General features: G+C 51.7%; 5 protein-coding genes across 5 annotated transcripts; 3 read left to right on the top strand and 2 right to left on the bottom strand.

Annotated features, from left to right (window-relative positions):
* The first annotated feature begins 28 nt into the window (after positions 1 to 28).
* Positions 29 to 3,117, top strand: LOC125684379 (feather keratin 3-like). The gene is made up of 3 exons (XM_048926508.1): positions 29 to 80; positions 2,327 to 2,424; positions 2,782 to 3,117. Exons 1-3 carry the CDS (start codon positions 29 to 31, stop codon positions 3,115 to 3,117), a joined length of 486 nt encoding a protein of 161 aa, XP_048782465.1.
* A 3,759-nt stretch (positions 3,118 to 6,876) lies between these two features.
* On the bottom strand, positions 6,877 to 7,191 carry LOC125684622 (feather keratin 3-like). Its single transcript, XM_048926896.1, has one exon. It carries the CDS (start codon positions 7,189 to 7,191, stop codon positions 6,877 to 6,879), a length of 315 nt encoding a protein of 104 aa, XP_048782853.1.
* A 365-nt stretch (positions 7,192 to 7,556) lies between these two features.
* Positions 7,557 to 10,645, top strand: LOC125684378 (feather keratin 3-like). Its single transcript, XM_048926507.1, has 3 exons — positions 7,557 to 7,608; positions 9,855 to 9,952; positions 10,310 to 10,645. The coding sequence occupies exons 1-3, from the start codon at positions 7,557 to 7,559 to the stop codon at positions 10,643 to 10,645; spliced, it is 486 nt and encodes a 161-aa protein (XP_048782464.1).
* A 3,756-nt stretch (positions 10,646 to 14,401) lies between these two features.
* Positions 14,402 to 14,716, bottom strand: LOC125684621 (feather keratin 3-like). The gene has a single exon (XM_048926895.1). The coding sequence runs from the start codon at positions 14,714 to 14,716 to the stop codon at positions 14,402 to 14,404; it is 315 nt and encodes a 104-aa protein (XP_048782852.1).
* A 365-nt stretch (positions 14,717 to 15,081) lies between these two features.
* LOC125684377 (feather keratin 3-like) lies at positions 15,082 to 18,170 on the top strand. Its single transcript, XM_048926506.1, has 3 exons — positions 15,082 to 15,133; positions 17,380 to 17,477; positions 17,835 to 18,170. The coding sequence occupies exons 1-3, from the start codon at positions 15,082 to 15,084 to the stop codon at positions 18,168 to 18,170; spliced, it is 486 nt and encodes a 161-aa protein (XP_048782463.1).
* The last annotated feature ends 1,799 nt before the right edge of the window (positions 18,171 to 19,969 follow it).

The following is a 19,969-nucleotide window of genomic DNA, read 5'->3' as shown; positions in this document are numbered from 1 at the left end:
GCGCAAACAAATCCCTGAGAAGCAGACGATGGTAAAAGGGATTCAGACTCACCTCGTTCCCAGGGAGATGAAGGCGAGAGGTATGGATGACTGAGAGAGAGGAGATGGGCCTTCTTTTATACAGCTCGTGCCCTGCCGCAGGGCCAAAGTCACTGTACTCTGGCAGTAATTGTTCAAGAGACTCTCCTCAAATGCAAATTATCCTTTCTAATGGCACAGGTTGTGGGTTTGGTTTTGTCAACCCTGTCATTTCATTCTCTTGTTTCTGACCTTCCCAATTGATCCACGGAGCCACCTTTCAAGTTCCAGGATGAAAGGCACAAGGAGCTTCCTTGCAGAAACACGTCAATGCGGGTAGAAGACGTATTCTGTGCTTCAGGCACAGAATGGCATGTGTGTCTTGGGAAATGTCAGGACCTCATTTGTAACCGCCTTTGTAGCAAGGCAGGCACATCCTCATGTCAATGCGGCCCACTTCTGAATACCCTGGACCTGCTTTGCCCGAGGACTCATTTTGCTGTCTCTCAGACTACTCCACAAGCCTCTGTTCGTTCCCTCAGAAGCCAGCTGGGATGTTCTGCTGCTTGCAAATGTCTTCTCCCACAGCTTACTCTTCTCAAGAGACATTTCTGTGTTTATTTCGCATCGTACACTCTCATCGCAGTCTCCAGGCACAGAAACGATATCACACCATCAGTTCTTCTGTGGAAGGGGACTATTGCCTTCCAGAGCCCTGCTGTTACCTAAAAAGCACCACGGAATAAGGTCCGTCCTTTTGAGTTGACGGCTGTGCTGGTTTCCTTTGCAGTTCCTTGCTCCTCCTCCTCTCGGGGGAGGGATTGCCTGGTGCGAGTGATGCTCAGGCCTGCAGACAGCGTGCACGGATAGGGAGGACCCATACCAAAAGGGTCACCCGTGGCCAATGCAAAAGTAGATTGTAAATTGCCTTGCACAGGGATAGTCTCTTCAGAAAGTGTTCCATAGGAACAAAAACATTAGCTGGCACTTCTGCACCAGAACACATCTCCTCTATGTCAGCAGGGCAGAGATGTGTTTTGCTCATGCAGCAACAATGCATTCCTTCTTTGATTGAGTCTAGGAGAGACTTGTGAACATATGCTCATCACTTCCGTTCCACGACCATCCCCAGCCACCTGACGCTTCTGGGATCCAGCAGCCCTGGCTCATTTGTGCAAACTTGCTTGCCTCTTCAACTGAGCTGTTTTTTTCTCCGTGCTCAGGAGCACTCATTTAGTCCATTCTTCCACAGCTTCACTAGGACCATCTCATGGAGGACAATGTCAAAAGCCTTTCTGAGCTCCAGCAAGAAAGTACACAGTCCTCTTCCCACATCCTTCAGGCTTGTTGTTTCTTTCTGATGAATCACCTCCATCAATCCATGACTTCTCCATCGTGAATCCACGCTGTGTGTGACACTGCAGGTATTTTCATCCTGCATGAGCACGGAAATGGCTTCCAAGCTCCAAGTTTTTCCAGAATGCACTGTTCCGCCTCCTACCAAGAGACTGACCTGACGGCCCTGGGCCCCTATCTCCCTGCTTCCACCCTCTTGGTCTTCTTTAACAGGAGTAACACATACTTTTGCCCAGGATTTGGGACACTTCTCCCAGTCACCAGCCTACATTGATCAAGTGGTGGGGACAGCTCCCTCAGCACTCATGGGTACATTCTACTATGGAGCAAATAAGCCTAATGTGTTCCACAGATCCAGATTCTTCGAGGTTTGCCTGACCCAAAGCCACATCTCGATTGCTCCAGCTTTTCAGCGTGGCCTCTGAGCCATGGAATTCCTGAAAGCCACGCTTGCTGGATAAGAAAGAAACAAAGACGACAATCAGGACCCCAGCATTTTTGCTGTCCACACTAAACAGGTCCCCTGCTCCCATGAGGACAACACCCACCTTATTTTCCTTTCACCACTGAGATCGGTGTAGGAACCCTCTTTGTTGCCCTTCACGTCCCTTGACAGACTGAATTCTATCAGGTCTATGGCTTTCCTCACTTGATTCCTGACTGCACACACTATGGCTGCATTCCTCTCACATTACTGAACTGTGCTTTCTTCCCCACGAAGCTTCGCATTGCTGCGTTTGTGTTTGGCAAGCAGCATTTTCTTCATCCAGTTCTGCTCATTTTGGTGTTGTTGTTGTCCTGGCGTAATCCTTAGGTCTCTCACACCAACACCTGAAAGAGGTCAGCCTGGAAGAATGGGCATTTCAGAAATGAGGAATGGAAATGAGGGAAACAAACCACAACCTGCACCACTGGCAAGCATAATTTGCATGTGAGGTGAGTCTCCTGTGAGTGACTGTAGGCCTGGGGCGGTGCCTGTGCAGTATAAAAGCGGGTCCATCTTCTCTCTCTCTCATCCGCTCCTCTTGCCTCCATCACCCCAGGAACAAGGTGAGTCTGAAGCCCTTTCCTCACTCTGTCCTCCTCCGGAATTTCTCTGCACATGCAAGTGCCTTCATCCTCTGTTGGGTCTTGGGAAGGCAACTAGTGCAGGGAGACAGAAAAGGGCAGCTGGTGATGTGTCAAAAGACGCTAGGTCTTGCCGGAGGTGTCTCCTGAGCTATGGGCCAGGCAGCAGCCTGAATGTGCCCGGTCACTCTTGGCAGGGCCAAATGTAAGGAGAAGGCCACGGGTTTCCTTGCACAGACTCCATATCTCCAGTCAGCACTGAGCCTTGGAACACGTGTGCTGGGAAGGCAGGCTGCTTCTTACTCTCCCCTGCTTTTGCTCCGCCCTTTCTGCCAACAGGTGTCCCTCCAGACGCAAGACATGTCCTGCTACAACCAGTGCCTGCCACGCCTGCAGTGTCGGCCCTGCGGCCCCACCCCGCTGGCCGACAGCTGCACCGAGTCCTGCGTCAGGCAGTGCCAGGACTCCAACGTGGTCATCCAGCCCTCTCCCGTGGTGGTGACCCTGCCCGGACCCATCCTCAGCTCCTTCCCGCAGAGCACCGCCGTGGGCTCCTCCACCTCCGCTGCCGTTGGCAGCATCCTCAGCTCTGAGGGTGTGCCCATCTCCTCTGGAGGCTTTGGCCTCTCTGGCATTGGCAGCGGCATCTGTGGCAGGCGGTGCTTCCCCTGCTAAAGCTGCTGGTGTTGGTCCTGGAGGATTACCTCTTGGGACGCAGAATTCATAGCGGCCCTGAGAGAGAGCACTGAGATCTTCCTTTCCAAGGGACCACGCAACACCTCTTGCAAAACGTCGGGGCAAGCATGAACTCTCAGAATGGGCTGCCCGTGTCTGCCTTTCCCCTCTTCCACTCCCGCCTTTACCTCCTGACTTCATAATTGTCACCTCTGCTCCTTTCGTCTGTCAAACCCAGAAGACCAGACGAGGGGGGAGCTGTTGGTACTTCTCGCACTATTGAAGAATGGGAGACGGACGCCTGGCGGGGTATCCACCATGTCCATTAGTGCAGACTCTGTCCCTGCTGCTTCCTGCTTGATGTCCTCCCCTTGACGCAACTTTCTTTCCCTCTTCTGACTCAATAAAGTTGTGGTGCATCTCAGTCTGTGCCTCTGCATCACTCACTCTACTCTGCAAACACTCCATGTGTCTGCAGGATGTCTGCCGCTCTGAAGACTTCAGCAAATGTGGGTGACGGCTGGGGACCCGTCACCTTTTCCCCATCAGGCCCAGCCTGGAAAAGCGTGCTGTTGGCTTTGACAGTCACCGCTGTGGCAAAAGGGTCCTTCCTGCTAAATCTGCTGGCAATGGCCCCGTAGAAAGACCTCCAAAGGCTGTGAAGTTTGTAGCAGTCCTGAGAGAGAGCACTGGGGCCCGCTTGGTCGTTCAGAAAATATGACCCATTTCTACCATTCCCCTCTCTTACTCTCTCTTTTCCATCCCCAGTCCTCACTGATCAGCATGTCTCCCCTGGACTGCGTGCCCCACCCAGTCAGCCTAGGGAGGACCCACTGGCCCTATGCTGTCTGTGGATAAGGCAGAAGGACAGCTGGAGGCATGGCTGCCGTGGTCACGCAGCGCAGGCTCCCTGGTCCTTTGGGCAGCAGGGCCTCCCCTTGCAATGAGCTTGTCTCCAAATATTCACCCACCAAACATCTCCTGCATCCCAATCAGCATGTCTGTCTTACTCCTTCCCTTCCAATGAAGGCTGGGAAGAGAGATGTTTCTCAGCAGTGATCCTGGCAGGTGCTTCTCAAAGGGTTTCTGAACAAATGGGAAGAAATCTCAGCGGTCTCTATTCTCAACACTGCTTTTTAGCAAGTTTCTCGGAGCCATGAACAGCGAGATTGGCTGTACCCTCATGAGTCAAATTAGGGCTGCATAAAAGGATCCAGTACAGTTCAGTGGGTGCTATCCACTTTCCTGTTCACACTACTTCTTTTTTATCAATAAGCTCAGCAATGTGAAGCAAGTAGTAAGGAAGGTGGAGGAAAAGCCCTACTACCAATAGCACCACACAGCTCACCCCACTCGCCCTGTGTCTTCCTTGCAACAGAGTCCAGTTGGGGGCTGCATGGTAGCGTAGAAAGAGAAAGGAAGCACTCTCTACTTCCCATCAACTAGTGATATTCTATCACGCTATGGGATGCAGGGAGTCCATAAGCACAGGAGTTGTTAGAAAAGACAGAAGTTTTCATAACGAGACACTCCCTTCCTCCTTCCCCTTCTCCACCTTCATTGTTGGTGTGATGTCACATGGTGTGTAGTACCCCTCATGTGGGAAACACTCTCAGTCAATAATTTTGACTCCAGAAAGGAACACAGGGAAGCAGTGTATTTCCTTCCCAATTGCAGTGGTAGACACACACTCTCGAGACAAAAGAGAAACTGCACGCCTTCTCAGCAAAACACACCCCGCAATTTACCTTTCTAAAAATGCATGCTACCATTTCTCCTAGTTCCTCACTGCTTGAGTATCCCAGGCTCACAATCTTCTCCACGCAGTCACTAAGGAATATTTCAATATTAGATCCGCTTCCAATCTGTTGTTTTTACGTATATGTTGTATTTCTCCATAGAGGTAGAAGGACAATAATTCTTAAGGTTACTGCGTTCATTTGACAGGTTAAGTTTATATAATCTTTGTTCTGCCCTGTGCTAAGGATTAAAATAATCCTTGTCATTCGGCCCTCTCCTACGTCTACCCTGCAGATTTGCCTTCTCTTGGGTTACTCAGAACACTCCAGTTTCTGCTTTTGAGCATGCAATTTGACATAGCTTCTGCTAGTCTATGCCGCAGACGCTTTCTGGAAAAGCATCCTATGCTGCATTTCATAAGAAGGCTTAGGAAAGGGCAAACTTTGCTCTTAGAAGCTTCTAGTCCAAAACCACAATCCACCTCTCAGCCTTGAGTCTCTTGAGGTCAGCTGCCCCCCTGAGGCCTCCTCCCCACAGCTTGCCTTCCCCAAGCATACAGCCTTTTGTTGGAGAGAGTTTGGAGAAAGCCTCGATGCTGTGCCTGCACTGCTCTGCAAGGGACAAAAAAATGGTATGATATCAATCCCAGAATGACAGAGCACAGGGGTTGGAAGGGACCACTGGAGATCATCCACTCCACTCGGAGTCCAAGTCCCTTGCTGAAGAAGGTTTCCTACACTAGGCTGCAGAGGAAAGAATCCAAGAGACTTCTGCATATCTCCAGAAAAGGAGACTTCACCACCTCTCTGGGCAGCCTGTTCCAATGCTCCATCAGTCAGTGCTGCACTAGTTTCTCCTGGGCTTTCTTCCAGAGGCTCCAGGTGAGGCCATTCTCCACAGTGGTGCTAGAAAGCTCACTTTGCAGAGCTGGTGCTGCACGGACAGGCCCAACAACAACTGCACAAATGTTTCCTCATGTTTAATCTGTTCAAAGGCTTGATGATGCTCAGGACCCCGGTCAAAGGAGGCCCTCTTTGAACTCCCTCCATACGGAGGGCACTCAAGCTGACTACGGGCTGAAAGGTGCATTGTCCAGGACCCCACAGGAAATACCATGGGAAGGCTTGCCTTTCTTTCCTAAAAGCTGCTGGGGACATAGTTGCTACCTTCTTGCTCTCATCCACAGCGATGTGGACAGTGCTACCTCAAGTTCTCTTCTGAAGAAACGGACCTCTTCCTTGGAACCACTGACTTCCCCTCGCTTTACGTCAAAACTGACCATTAGAAGAATTTGCACTGTTTTCTTACCTTTCTCAAAAACTTCCTCTGCTGTGTTACCCCAGACAAACACATCTCTGAAAAGTTGTTAGAGAGTGCTGGTCCAAGTAAAGACCCTTGAGACCGCTACATGAGCCAGAATGCTTAGAAACCGGAGGGTAAAGTGATTACACCCCAGCCGTGCCTACGATAATAGAAGCCAGCCTGTAGTACCAGTTGTTCAAAGGAGAAGGAAGAACCCTTTCCCAGAACCAGCACTTGCAAACATCTCTCCCCTACCCTCCACTGGGCAGCCTTTGCAAGGGAAAGGATAACACACAGGTGCAGATTCAAATGCATTAAAGCTTTAATGAGTGAAAATTTGAAAACTAGGTGCATGCAAGGGGAGGCCCTGCTGCCAGAAGCACCGGGGGCAGAGGAGAGTCTGAACGGCATGGCCATGGCAGCCATGCCTCCAGCTGTGCATCTGCCCTTTGTGTGGATGGCACAGGGCCCGTCAGACGTTCCGCGGCTGATTCAATGGCAGTCACAGTCCAGGAAAGTTGACAGTGAGCACAGAGGACACAGGAAAAAAAAAAAAAAAAAAAAAAAGAAGAAAAACAAAAACAAGGATGGACGAAGGGAAAAGAACTCGTGGAGCATGTTTTCTGAGAGATGAGATTCGCCCCGGTGCTCTCTCTCAGGTCTTCTCCAAACTTCATGGGCTATGGAGGTCTTTCTCCAGGGCCATGGCCAGCAGCTTTAGCAGGGGAAGCACCGCCTGCCACAGATGCCGCTGCCAATGCCAGAGAGGCCAAAGCCTCCAGAGGAGATGGGCACACCCTCAGAGCTGAGGATGCTGCCAACGGCAGCGGAGGTGGAGGAGCCCACGGCGGTGCTCTGCGGGAAGGAGCTGAGGATGGGTCCGGGCAGGGTCACCACCACGGGAGAGGGCTGGATGACCACGTTGGAGTCCTGGCACTGCCTGACGCAGGACTCGGTGCAGCTGTCGGCCAGCGGGGTGGGGCCGCAGGGCCGACACTGCAGGCGTGGCAGGCACTGGTTGTAGCAGGACATGTCTTGTGTCTGGAGGGGCACCTGTTGGCACAGAGGGTCAGGAGGAGCTCAGAAGTGAGTGAGAAGCTGCCTGCCATCTCAGGAAGGGAGAGAGCCAAGGCACGGTGCTGCCTAGGGATACGGTGGATGTGTCACGAAGCCCATGGGCTTCTCCTTCCCTTTTGACCTCAGTGTTCTGGCCAAGAGCAGACAGGCACAGCTTGGTCCTTGACTAGCTCATAGCTAAGGAGACATCTCAGGTAATGCCCAACATCTTGCCACACTGGCTGCCCCCTTCCCTCTCTCAGGGCAACCTGCTTCCCCAAGATCCAACCTTGGGGGATAAAGGCACTTATACGCGCAAACAAATCCCTGAGAAGCAGACGATGGTAAAAGGGATTCAGACTCACCTCGTTCCCAGGGAGATGAAGGCGAGAGGTGTGGATGACTGAGAGAGAGGAGATGGGCCTTCTTTTATACAGCTCGTGCCCTGCCGCAGGGCCAAAGTCACTGTACTCTGGCAGTAATTGTTCAAGAGACTCTCCTCAAATGCAAATTATCCTTTCTAATGGCACAGGTTGTGGGTTTGGTTTTGTCAACCCTGTCATTTCATTCTCTTGTTTCTGACCTTCCCAATTGGTCCATGGAGCCACCTTTCAAGTTCCAGGATGAAAGGCACAAGGAGCTTCCTTGCAGAAACACGTCAATGCGGGTAGAAGACGTATTCTGTGCTTCAGGCACAGAATGGCATGTGTGTCTTGGGAAATGTCAGGACCTCATTTGTAACCGCCTTTGTAGCAAGGCAGGCACATCCTCATGTCAGTGCGGCCCACTTCTGAATACCCTGGACCTGCTTTGCCCGAGGACTCATTTTGCTGTCTCTCAGACTACTCCACAAGCCTCTGTTCGTTCCCTCAGAAGCCAGCTGGGATGTTCTGCTGCTTGCAAATGTCTTCTCCCACAGCTTACTCTTCTCAAGAGACATTTCTGTGTTTATTTCGCATCGTACACTCTCATCGCAGTCTCCAGGCACAGAAACGATATCACACAATCAGTTCTTCTGTGGAAGGGGACTATTGCCTTCCAGAGCCCTGCTGTTACCTAAAAAGCACCACGGAATAAGGTCCGTCCTTTTGAGTTGACGGCTGTGCTGGTTTCCTTTGCAGTTCCTTGCTCCTCCTCCTCTCGGGGGAGGGATTGCCTGGTGCGAGTGATGCTCAGGCCTGCAGACAGCGTGCACGGATAGGGAGGACCCATGCCAAAAGGGTCACCCGTGGCCAATGCAAAAGTAGATTGTAAATTGCCTTGCACAGGGATAGTCTCTTCAGAAAGTGTTCCATAGGAACAAAAACATTAGCTGGCACTTCTGCACCAGAACACATCTCCTCTATGTCAGCAGGGCAGAGATGTGTTTTGCTCATGCAGCAACAATGCATTCCTTCTTTGACTGAGTCTAGGAGAGACTTGTGAACATATGCTCATCACTTCCGTTCCACGACCATCCCCAGCCACCTGACGCTTCTGGGATCCAGCAGCCCTGGCTCATTTGTGCAAACTTGCTTGCCTCTTCAACTGAGCTGTTTTTTTCTCCGTGCTCAGGAGCACTCATTTAGTCCATTCTTCCACAGCTTCACTAGGACCATCTCATGGAGGACAATGTCAAAAGCCTTTCTGAGCTCCAGCAAGAAAGTACACAGTCCTCTTCCCACATCCTTCAGGCTTGTTGTTTCTTTCTGATGAATCACCTCCATCAATCCATGACTTCTCCATCGTGAATCCACGCTGTGTGTGACACTGCAGGTATTTTCATCCTGCATGAGCACGGAAATGGCTTCCAAGCTCCAAGTTTTTCCAGAATGCACTGTTCCGCCTCCTACCAAGAGACTGACCTGACGGCCCTGGGCCCCTATCTCCCTGCTTCCACCCTCTTGGTCTTCTTTAACAGGAGTAACACATACTTTTGCCCAGGATTTGGGACACTTCTCCCAGTCACCAGCCTACATTGATCAAGTGGTGGGGACAGCTCCCTCAGCACTCATGGGTACATTCTACTATGGAGCAAATAAGCCTAATGTGTTCCACAGATCCAGATTCTTCGAGGTTTGCCTGACCCAAAGCCACATCTCGATTGCTCCAGCTTTTCAGCGTGGCCTCTGAGCCATGGAATTCCTGAAAGCCACACTTGCTGGATAAGAAAGAAACAAAGACGACAATCAGGACCCCAGCATTTTTGCTGTCCACACTAAACAGGTCCCCTGCTCCCATGAGGACAACACCCACCTTATTTTCCTTTCACCACTGAGATCGGTGTAGGAACCCTCTTTGTTGCCCTTCACGTCCCTTGACAGACTGAATTCTATCAGGTCTATGGCTTTCCTCACTTGATTCCTGACTGCACACACTATGGCTGCATTCCTCTCACATTACTGAACTGTGCTTTCTTCCCCACGAAGCTTCGCATTGCTGCGTTTGTGTTTGGCAAGCAGCATTTTCTTCATCCAGTTCTGCTCATTTTGGTGTTGTTGTTGTCCTGGCGTAATCCTTAGGTCTCTCACACCAACACCTGAAAGAGGTCAGCCTGGAAGAATGGGCATTTCAGAAATGAGGAATGGAAATGAGGGAAACAAACCACAACCTGCACCACTGGCAAGCATAATTTGCATGTGAGGTGAGTCTCCTGTGAGTGACTGTAGGCCTGGGGCGGTGCCTGTGCAGTATAAAAGCGGGTCCATCTTCTCTCTCTCTCATCCGCTCCTCTTGCCTCCATCACCCCAGGAACAAGGTGAGTCTGAAGCCCTTTCCTCACCCTGTCCTCCTCCGGAATTTCTCTGCACATGCAAGTGCCTTCATCCTCTGTTGGGTCTTGGGAAGGCAACTAGTGCAGGGAGACAGAAAAGGGCAGCTGGTGACGTGTCAAAAGACGCTAGGTCTTGCCGGAGGTGTCTCCTGAGCTATGGGCCAGGCAGCAGCCTGAATGTGCCCGGTCACTCTTGGCAGGGCCAAATGTAAGGAGAAGGCCACGGGTTTCCTTGCACAGACTCCATATCACCAGTCAGCACTGAGCCTTGGAACACGTGTGCTGGGAAGGCAGGCTGCTTCTTACTCTCCCCTGCTTTTGCTCCGCCCTTTCTGCCAACAGGTGTCCCTCCAGACGCAAGACATGTCCTGCTACAACCAGTGCCTGCCACGCCTGCAGTGTCGGCCCTGCGGCCCCACCCCGCTGGCCGACAGCTGCACCGAGTCCTGCGTCAGGCAGTGCCAGGACTCCAACGTGGTCATCCAGCCCTCTCCCGTGGTGGTGACCCTGCCCGGACCCATCCTCAGCTCCTTCCCGCAGAGCACCGCCGTGGGCTCCTCCACCTCCGCTGCCGTTGGCAGCATCCTCAGCTCTGAGGGTGTGCCCATCTCCTCTGGAGGCTTTGGCCTCTCTGGCATTGGCAGCGGCATCTGTGGCAGGCGGTGCTTCCCCTGCTAAAGCTGCTGGTGATGGTCCTGGAGGATTACCTCTTGGGACGCAGAATTCATAGCGGCCCTGAGAGAGAGCACTGAGATCTTCCTTTCCAAGGGACCACGCAACACCTCTTGCAAAACGTCGGGGCAAGCATGAACTCTCAGAATGCGCTGCCCGTGTCTGCCTTTCCCCTCTTCCACTCCCGCCTTTACCTCCTGACTTCATAATTGTCACCTCTGCTCCTTTCGTCTGTCAAACCCAGAAGACCAGACGAGGGGGGAGCTGTTGGTACTTCTCGCACTATTGAAGAATGGGAGACGGACGCCTGGCGGGGTATCCACCATGTCCATTAGTGCAGACTCTGTCCCTGCTGCTTCCTGCTTGATGTCCTCCCCTTGACGCAACTTTCTTTCCCTCTTCTGACTCAATAAAGTTGTGGTGCATCTCAGTCTGTGCCTCTGCATCACTCACTCTACTCTGCAAACACTCCATGTGTCTGCAGGATGTCTGCCGCTCTGAAGACTTCAGCAAATGTGGGTGACGGCTGGGGACCCGTCACCTTTTCCCCATCAGGCCCAGCCTGGAAAAGCGTGCTGTTGGCTTTGACAGTCACCGCTGTGGCAAAAGGGTCCTTCCTGCTAAATCTGCTGGCAATGGCCCCGTAGAAAGACCTCCAAAGGCTGTGAAGTTTGTAGCAGTCCTGAGAGAGAGCACTGGGGCCCGCTTGGTCGTTCAGAAAATATGACCCATTTCTACCATTCCCCTCTCTTACTCTCTCTTTTCCATCCCCAGTCCTCACTGATCAGCATGTCTCCCCTGGACTGCGTGCCCCACCCAGTCAGCCTAGGGAGGACCCACTGGCCCTATGCTGTCTGTGGATAAGGCAGAAGGACAGCTGGAGGCATGGCTGCCGTGGTCACGCAGCGCAGGCTCCCTGGTCCTTTGGGCAGCAGGGCCTCCCCTTGCAATGAGCTTGTCTCCAAATATTCACCCACCAAACATCTCCTGCATCCCAATCAGCATGTCTGTCTTACTCCTTCCCTTCCAATGAAGGCTGGGAAGAGAGATGTTTCTCAGCAGTGATCCTGGCAGGTGCTTCTCAAAGGGTTTCTGAACAAATGGGAAGAAATCTCAGCGGTCTCTATTCTCAACACTGCTTTTTAGCAAGTTTCTCGGAGCCATGAACAGCGGGATTGGCTGTACCCTCATGAGTCAAATTAGGGCTGCATAAAAGGATCCAGTACAGTTCAGTGGGTGCTATCCACTTTCCTGTTCACACTACTTCTTTTTTATCAATAAGCTCAGCAATGTGAAGCAAGTAGTAAGGAAGGTGGAGGAAAAGCCCTACTACCAATAGCACCACACAGCTCACCCCACTCGCCCTGTGTCTTCCTTGCAACAGAGTCCAGTTGGGGGCTGCATGGTAGCGTAGAAAGAGAAAGGAAGCACTCTCTACTTCCCATCAACTAGTGATATTCTATCACGCTATGGCATGCAGGGAGTCCATAAGCACAGGAGTTGTTAGAAAAGACAGAAGTTTTCATAACGAGACACTCCCTTCCTCCTTCCCCTTCTCCACCTTCATTGTTGGTGTGATGTCACATGGTGTGTAGTACCCCTCATGTGGGAAACACTCTCAGTCAATAATTTTGACTCCAGAAAGGAACACAGGGAAGCAGTGTATTTCCTTCCCAATTGCAGTGGTAGACACACACTCTCGAGACAAATGAGAAACTGCACGCCTTCTCAGCAAAACACACCCCGCAATTTACCTTTCTAAAAATGCATGCTACCATTTCTCCTAGTTCCTCACTGCTTGAGTATCCCAGGCTCACAATCTTCTCCACGCAGTCACTAAGGAATATTTCAATATTAGATCCGCTTCCAATCTGTTGTTTTTACGTATATGTTGTATTTCTCCATAGAGGTAGAAGGACAATAATTCTTAAGGTTACTGCGTTCATTTGACAGGTTAAGTTTATATAATCTTTGTTCTGCCCTGTGCTAAGGATTAAAATAATCCTTGTCATTCGGCCCTCTCCTACGTCTACCCTGCAGATTTGCCTTCTCTTGGGTTACTCAGAACACTCCAGTTTCTGCTTTTGAGCATGCAATTTGACATAGCTTCTGCTAGTCTATGCCGCAGACGCTTTCTGGAAAAGCATCCTATGCTGCATTTCATAAGAAGGCTTAGGAAAGGGCAAACTTTGCTCTTAGAAGCTTCTAGTCCAAAACCACAATCCACCTCTCAGCCTTGAGTCTCTTGAGGTCAGCTGCCCCCCTGAGGCCTCCTCCCCACAGCTTGCCTTCCCCAAGCATACAGCCTTTTGTTGGAGAGAGTTTGGAGAAAGCCTCAATGCTGTGCCTGCACTGCTCTGCAAGGGACAAAAAAATGGTATGATATCAATCCCAGAATGACAGAGCACAGGGGTTGGAAGGGACCACTGGAGATCATCCACTCCACTCGGAGTCCAAGTCCCTTGCTGAAGAAGGTTTCCTACACTAGGCTGCAGAGGAAAGAATCCAAGAGACTTCTGCATATCTCCAGAAAAGGAGACTTCACCACCTCTCTGGGCAGCCTGTTCCAATGCTCCATCAGTCAGTGCTGCACTAGTTTCTCCTGGGCTTTCTTCCAGAGGCTCCAGGTGAGGCCATTCTCCACAGTGGTGCTAGAAAGCTCACTTTGCAGAGCTGGTGCTGCATGGACAGGCCCAACAACAACTGCACAAATGTTTCCTCATGTTTAATCTGTTCAAAGGCTTGATGATGCTCAGGACCCCGGTCAAAGGAGGCCCTCTTTGAACTCCCTCCATACGGAGGGCACTCAAGCTGACTACGGGCTGAAAGGTGCATTGTCCAGGACCCCACAGGAAATACCATGGGAAGGCTTGCCTTTCTTTCCTAAAAGCTGCTGGGGACAGAGTTGCTACCTTCTTGCTCTCATCCACAGCGATGTGGACAGTGCTACCTCAAGTTCTCTTCTGAAGAAACGGACCTCTTCCTTGGAACCACTGACTTCCCCTCGCTTTACGTCAAAACTGACCATTAGAAGAATTTGCACTGTTTTCTTACCTTTCTCAAAAACTTCCTCTGCTGTGTTACCCCAGACAAACACATCTCTGAAAAGTTGTTAGAGAGTGCTGGTCCAAGTAAAGACCCTTGAGACCGCTACATGAGCCAGAATGCTTAGAAACCGGAGGGTAAAGTGATTACACCCCAGCCGTGCCTACGATAATAGAAGCCAGCCTGTAGTACCAGTTGTTCAAAGGAGAAGGAAGAACCCTTTCCCAGAACCAGCACTTGCAAACATCTCTCCCCTACCCTCCACTGGGCAGCCTTTGCAAGGGAAAGGATAACACACAGGTGCAGATTCAAATGCATTAAAGCTTTAATGAGTGAAAATTTGAAAACTAGGTGCATGCAAGGGGAGGCCCTGCTGCCAGAAGCACCGGGGGCAGAGGAGAGTCTGAACGGCATGGCCATGGCAGCCATGCCTCCAGCTGTGCATCTGCCCTTTGTGTGGATGGCACAGGGCCCGTCAGACGTTCCGCGGCTGATTCAATGGCAGTCACAGTCCAGGAAAGTTGACAGTGAGCACAGAGGACACAGGAAAAAAAAAAAAAAAAAAAAGAAGAAAAACAAAAACAAGGATGGACGAAGGGAAAAGAACTCGTGGAGCATGTTTTCTGAGAGATGAGATTCGCCCCGGTGCTCTCTCTCAGGTCTTCTCCAAACTTCATGGGCTATGGAGGTCTTTCTCCAGGGCCATGGCCAGCAGCTTTAGCAGGGGAAGCACCGCCTGCCACAGATGCGGCTGCCAATGCCAGAGAGGCCAAAGCCTCCAGAGGAGATGGGCACACCCTCAGAGCTGAGGATGCTGCCAACGGCAGCGGAGGTGGAGGAGCCCACGGCGGTGCTCTGCGGGAAGGAGCTGAGGATGGGTCCGGGCAGGGTCACCACCACGGGAGAGGGCTGGATGACCACGTTGGAGTCCTGGCACTGCCTGACGCAGGACTCGGTGCAGCTGTCAGCCAGCGGGGTGGGGCCGCAGGGCCGACACTGCAGGCGTGGCAGGCACTGGTTGTAGCAGGACATGTCTTGTGTCTGGAGGGGCACCTGTTGGCACAGAGGGTCAGGAGGAGCTCAGAAGTGAGTGAGAAGCTGCCTGCCATCTCAGGAAGGGAGAGAGCCAAGGCACAGTGCTGCCTAGGGATACGGTGGATGTGTCACGAAGCCCATGGGCTTCTCCTTCCCTTTTGACCTCAGTGTTCTGGCCAAGAGCAGACAGGCACAGCTTGGTCCTTGACTAGCTCATAGCTAAGGAGACATCTCAGGTAATGCCCAACATCTTGCCACACTGGCTGCCCCCTTCCCTCTCTCAGGGCAACCTGCTTCCCCAAGATCCAACCTTGGGGGATAAAGGCACTTATACGCGCAAACAAATCCCTGAGAAGCAGACGATGGTAAAAGGGATTCAGACTCACCTCGTTCCCAGGGAGATGAAGGCGAGAGGTATGGATGACTGAGAGAGAGGAGATGGGCCTTCTTTTATACAGCTCGTGCCCTGCCGCAGGGCCAAAGTCACTGTACTCTGGCAGTAATTGTTCAAGAGACTCTCCTCAAATGCAAATTATCCTTTCTAATGGCACAGGTTGTGGGTTTGGTTTTGTCAACCCTGTCATTTCATTCTCTTGTTTCTGACCTTCCCAATTGGTCCATGGAGCCACCTTTCAAGTTCCAGGATGAAAGGCACAAGGAGCTTCCTTGCAGAAACACGTCAATGCGGGTAGAAGACGTATTCTGTGCTTCAGGCACAGAATGGCATGTGTGTCTTGGGAAATGTCAGGACCTCATTTGTAACCGCCTTTGTAGCAAGGCAGGCACATCCTCATGTCAGTGCGGCCCACTTCTGAATACCCTGGACCTGCTTTGCCCGAGGACTCATTTTGCTGTCTCTCAGACTACTCCACAAGCCTCTGTTCGTTCCCTCAGAAGCCAGCTGGGATGTTCTGCTGCTTGCAAATGTCTTCTCCCACAGCTTACTCTTCTCAAGAGACATTTCTGTGTTTATTTCGCATCGTACACTCTCATCGCAGTCTCCAGGCACAGAAACGATATCACACCATCAGTTCTTCTGTGGAAGGGGACTATTGCCTTCCAGAGCCCTGCTGTTATCTAAAAAGCACCACGGAATAAGGTCCGTCCTTTTGAGTTGACGGCTGTGCTGGTTTCCTTTGCAGTTCCTTGCTCCTCCTCCTCTCGGGGGAGGGATTGCCTGGTGCGAGTGATGCTCAGGCCTGCAGACAGCGTGCACGGATAGGGAGGACCCATGCCAAAAGGGTCACCCGTGGCCAATGCAAAAGTAGATTGTAAATTGCCTTGCACAGGGATAGTCTCTTCAGAAAGTGTTCCATAGGAACAAAAACATTAGCTGGCACTTCTGCACCAGAACACATCTCCTCTATGTCAGCAGGGCAGAGATGTGTTTTGCTCATGCAGCAACAATGCATTCCTTCTTTGACTGAGTCTAGGAGAGACTTGTGTACATATGCTCATCACTTCCGTTCCACGACCATCCCCAGCCACCTGACGCTTCTGGGATCCAGCAGCCCTGGCTCATTTGTGCAAACTTGCTTGCCTCTTCAACTGAGCTGTTTTTTTCTCCGTGCTCAGGAGCACTCATTTAGTCCATTCTTCCACAGCTTCACTAGGACCATCTCATGGAGGACAATGTCAAAAGCCTTTCTGAGCTCCAGCAAGAAAGTACACAGTCCTCTTCCCACATCCTTCAGGCTTGTTGTTTCTTTCTGATGAATCACCTCCATCAATCCATGACTTCTCCATCGTGAATCCACGCTGTGTGTGACACTGCAGGTATTTTCATCCTGCATGAGCACGGAAATGGCTTCCAAGCTCCAAGTTTTTCCAGAATGCACTGTTCCGCCTCCTACCAAGAGACTGACCTGACGGCCCTGGGCCCCTATCTCCGTGCTTCCACCCTCTTGGTCTTCTTTAACAGGAGTAACACATACTTTTGCCCAGGATTTGGGACACTTCTCCCAGTCACCAGCCTACATTGATCAAGTGGTGGGGACAGCTCCCTCAGCACTCATGGGTACATTCTACTATGGAGCAAATAAGCCTAATGTGTTCCACAGATCCAGATTCTTCGAGGTTTGCCTGACCCAAAGCCACATCTCGATTGCTCCAGCTTTTCAGCGTGGCCTCTGAGCCATGGAATTCCTGAAAGCCACACTTGCTGGATAAGAAAGAAACAAAGACGACAATCAGGACCCCAGCATTTTTGCTGTCCACACTAAACAGGTCCCCTGCTCCCATGAGGACAACACCCACCTTATTTTCCTTTCACCACTGAGATCGGTGTAGGAACCCTCTTTGTTGCCCTTCACGTCCCTTGACAGACTGAATTCTATCAGGTCTATGGCTTTCCTCACTTGATTCCTGACTGCACACACTATGGCTGCATTCCTCTCACATTACTGAACTGTGCTTTCTTCCCCACGAAGCTTCGCATTGCTGCGTTTGTGTTTGGCAAGCAGCATTTTCTTCATCCAGTTCTGCTCATTTTGGTGTTGTTGTTGTCCTGGCGTAATCCTTAGGTCTCTCACACCAACACCTGAAAGAGGTCAGCCTGGAAGAATGGGCATTTCAGAAATGAGGAATGGAAATGAGGGAAACAAACCACAACCTGCACCACTGGCAAGCATAATTTGCATGTGAGGTGAGTCTCCTGTGAGTGACTGTAGGCCTGGGGCGGTGCCTGTGCAGTATAAAAGCGGGTCCATCTTCTCTCTCTCTCATCCGCTCCTCTTGCCTCCATCACCCCAGGAACAAGGTGAGTCTGAAGCCCTTTCCTCACTCTGTCCTCCTCCGGAATTTCTCTGCACATGCAAGTGCCTTCATCCTCTGTTGGGTCTTGGGAAGGCAACTAGTGCAGGGAGACAGAAAAGGGCAGCTGGTGACGTGTCAAAAGACGCTAGGTCTTGCCGGAGGTGTCTCCTGAGCTATGGGTCAGGCAGCAGCCTGAATGTGCCCGGTCACTCTTGGCAGGGCCAAATGTAAGGAGAAGGCCACGGGTTTCCTTGCACAGACTCCATATCTCCAGTCAGCACTGAGCCTTGGAACACGTGTGCTGGGAAGGCAGGCTGCTTCTTACTCTCCCCTGCTTTTGCTCCGCCCTTTCTGCCAACAGGTGTCCCTCCAGGCACAAGACATGTCCTGCTACAACCAGTGCCTGCCACGCCTGCAGTGTCGGCCCTGCGGCCCCACCCCGCTGGCCGACAGCTGCACCGAGTCCTGCGTCAGGCAGTGCCAGGACTCCAACGTGGTCATCCAGCCCTCTCCCGTGGTGGTGACCCTGCCCGGACCCATCCTCAGCTCCTTCCCGCAGAGCACCGCCGTGGGCTCCTCCACCTCCGCTGCCGTTGGCAGCATCCTCAGCTCTGAGGGTGTGCCCATCTCCTCTGGAGGCTTTGGCCTCTCTGGCATTGGCAGCCGCATCTGTGGCAGGCGGTGCTTCCCCTGCTAAAGCTGCTGGTGTTGGTCCTGGAGGATTACCTCTTGGGACGCAGAATTCATAGCGGCCCTGAGAGAGAGCACTGAGATCTTCCTTTCCAAGGGACCACGCAACACCTCTTGCAAAACGTCGGGGCAAGCATGAACTCTCAGAATGCGCTGCCCGTGTCTGCCTTTCCCCTCTTCCACTCCCGCCTTTACCTCCTGACTTCATAATTGTCACCTCTGCTCCTTTCGTCTGTCAAACCCAGAAGACCAGACGAGGGGGGAGCTGTTGGTACTTCTCGCACTATTGAAGAATGGGAGACGGACGCCTGGCGGGGTATCCACCATGTCCATTAGTGCAGACTCTGTCCCTGCTGCTTCCTGCTTGATGTCCTCCCCTTGACGCAACTTTCTTTCCCTCTTCTGACTCAATAAAGTTGTGGTGCATCTCAGTCTGTGCCTCTGCATCACTCACTCTACTCTGCAAACACTCCATGTGTCTGCAGGATGTCTGCCGCTCTGAAGACTTCAGCAAATGTGGGTGACGGCTGGGGACCCGTCACCTTTTCCCCATCAGGCCCAGCCTGGAAAAGCGTGCTGTTGGCTTTGACAGTCACCGCTGTGGCAAAAGGGTCCTTCCTGCTAAATCTGCTGGCAATGGCCCCGTAGAAAGACCTCCAAAGGCTGTGAAGTTTGTAGCAGTCCTGAGAGAGAGCACTGGGGCCCGCTTGGTCGTTCAGAAAATATGACCCATTTCTACCATTCCCTTCTCTTACTCTCTCTTTTCCATCCCCAGTCCTCACTGATCAGCATGTCTCCCCTGGACTGCGTGCCCCACCCAGTCAGCCTAGGGAGGACCCACTGGCCCTATGCTGTCTGTGGATAAGGCAGAAGGACAGCTGGAGGCATGGCTGCCGTGGTCACGCAGCGCAGGCTCCCTGGTCCTTTGGGCAGCAGGGCCTCCCCTTGCAATGAGCTTGTCTCCAAATATTCACCCACCAAACATCTCCTGCATCCCAATCAGCATGTCTGTCTTACTCCTTCCCTTCCAATGAAGGCTGGGAAGAGAGATGTTTCTCAGCAGTGATCCTGGCAGGTGCTTCTCAAAGGGTTTCTGAACAAATGGGAAGAAATCTCAGCGGTCTCTATTCTCAACACTGCTTTTTAGCAAGTTTCTCGGAGCCATGAACAGCGGGATTGGCTGTACCCTCATGAGTCAAATTAGGGCTGCATAAAAGGATCCAGTACAGTTCAGTGGGTGCTATCCACTTTCCTGTTCACACTACTTCTTTTTTATCAATAAGCTCAGCAATGTGAAGCAAGTAGTAAGGAAGGTGGAGGAAAAGCCCTACTACCAATAGCACCACACAGCTCACCCCACTCGCCCTGTGTCTTCCTTGCAACAGAGTCCAGTTGGGGGCTGCATGGTAGCGTAGAAAGAGAAAGGAAGCACTCTCTACTTCCCATCAACTAGTGATATTCTATCACGCTATGGCATGCAGGGAGTCCATAAGCACAGGAGTTGTTAGAAAAGACAGAAGTTTTCATAACGAGACACTCCCTTCCTCCTTCCCCTTCTCCACCTTCATTGTTGGTGTGATGTCACATGGTGTGTAGTACCCCTCATGTGGGAAACACTCTCAGTCAATAATTTTGACTCCAGAAAGGAACACAGGGAAGCAGTGTATTTCCTTCCCAATTGCAGTGGTAGACACACACTCTCGAGACAAAAGAGAAACTGCACGCCTTCTCAGCAAAACACACCCCGCAATTTACCTTTCTAAAAATGCATGCTACCATTTCTCCTAGTTCCTCACTGCTTGAGTA

Source organism: Lagopus muta, chromosome 25 (genome assembly GCF_023343835.1).
Source record: "Lagopus muta isolate bLagMut1 chromosome 25, bLagMut1 primary, whole genome shotgun sequence".
In the NCBI taxonomy this organism is placed as follows: domain Eukaryota; kingdom Metazoa; phylum Chordata; class Aves; order Galliformes; family Phasianidae; genus Lagopus; species Lagopus muta.
This window is presented reverse-complemented; position numbering and strand designations above follow the sequence as displayed.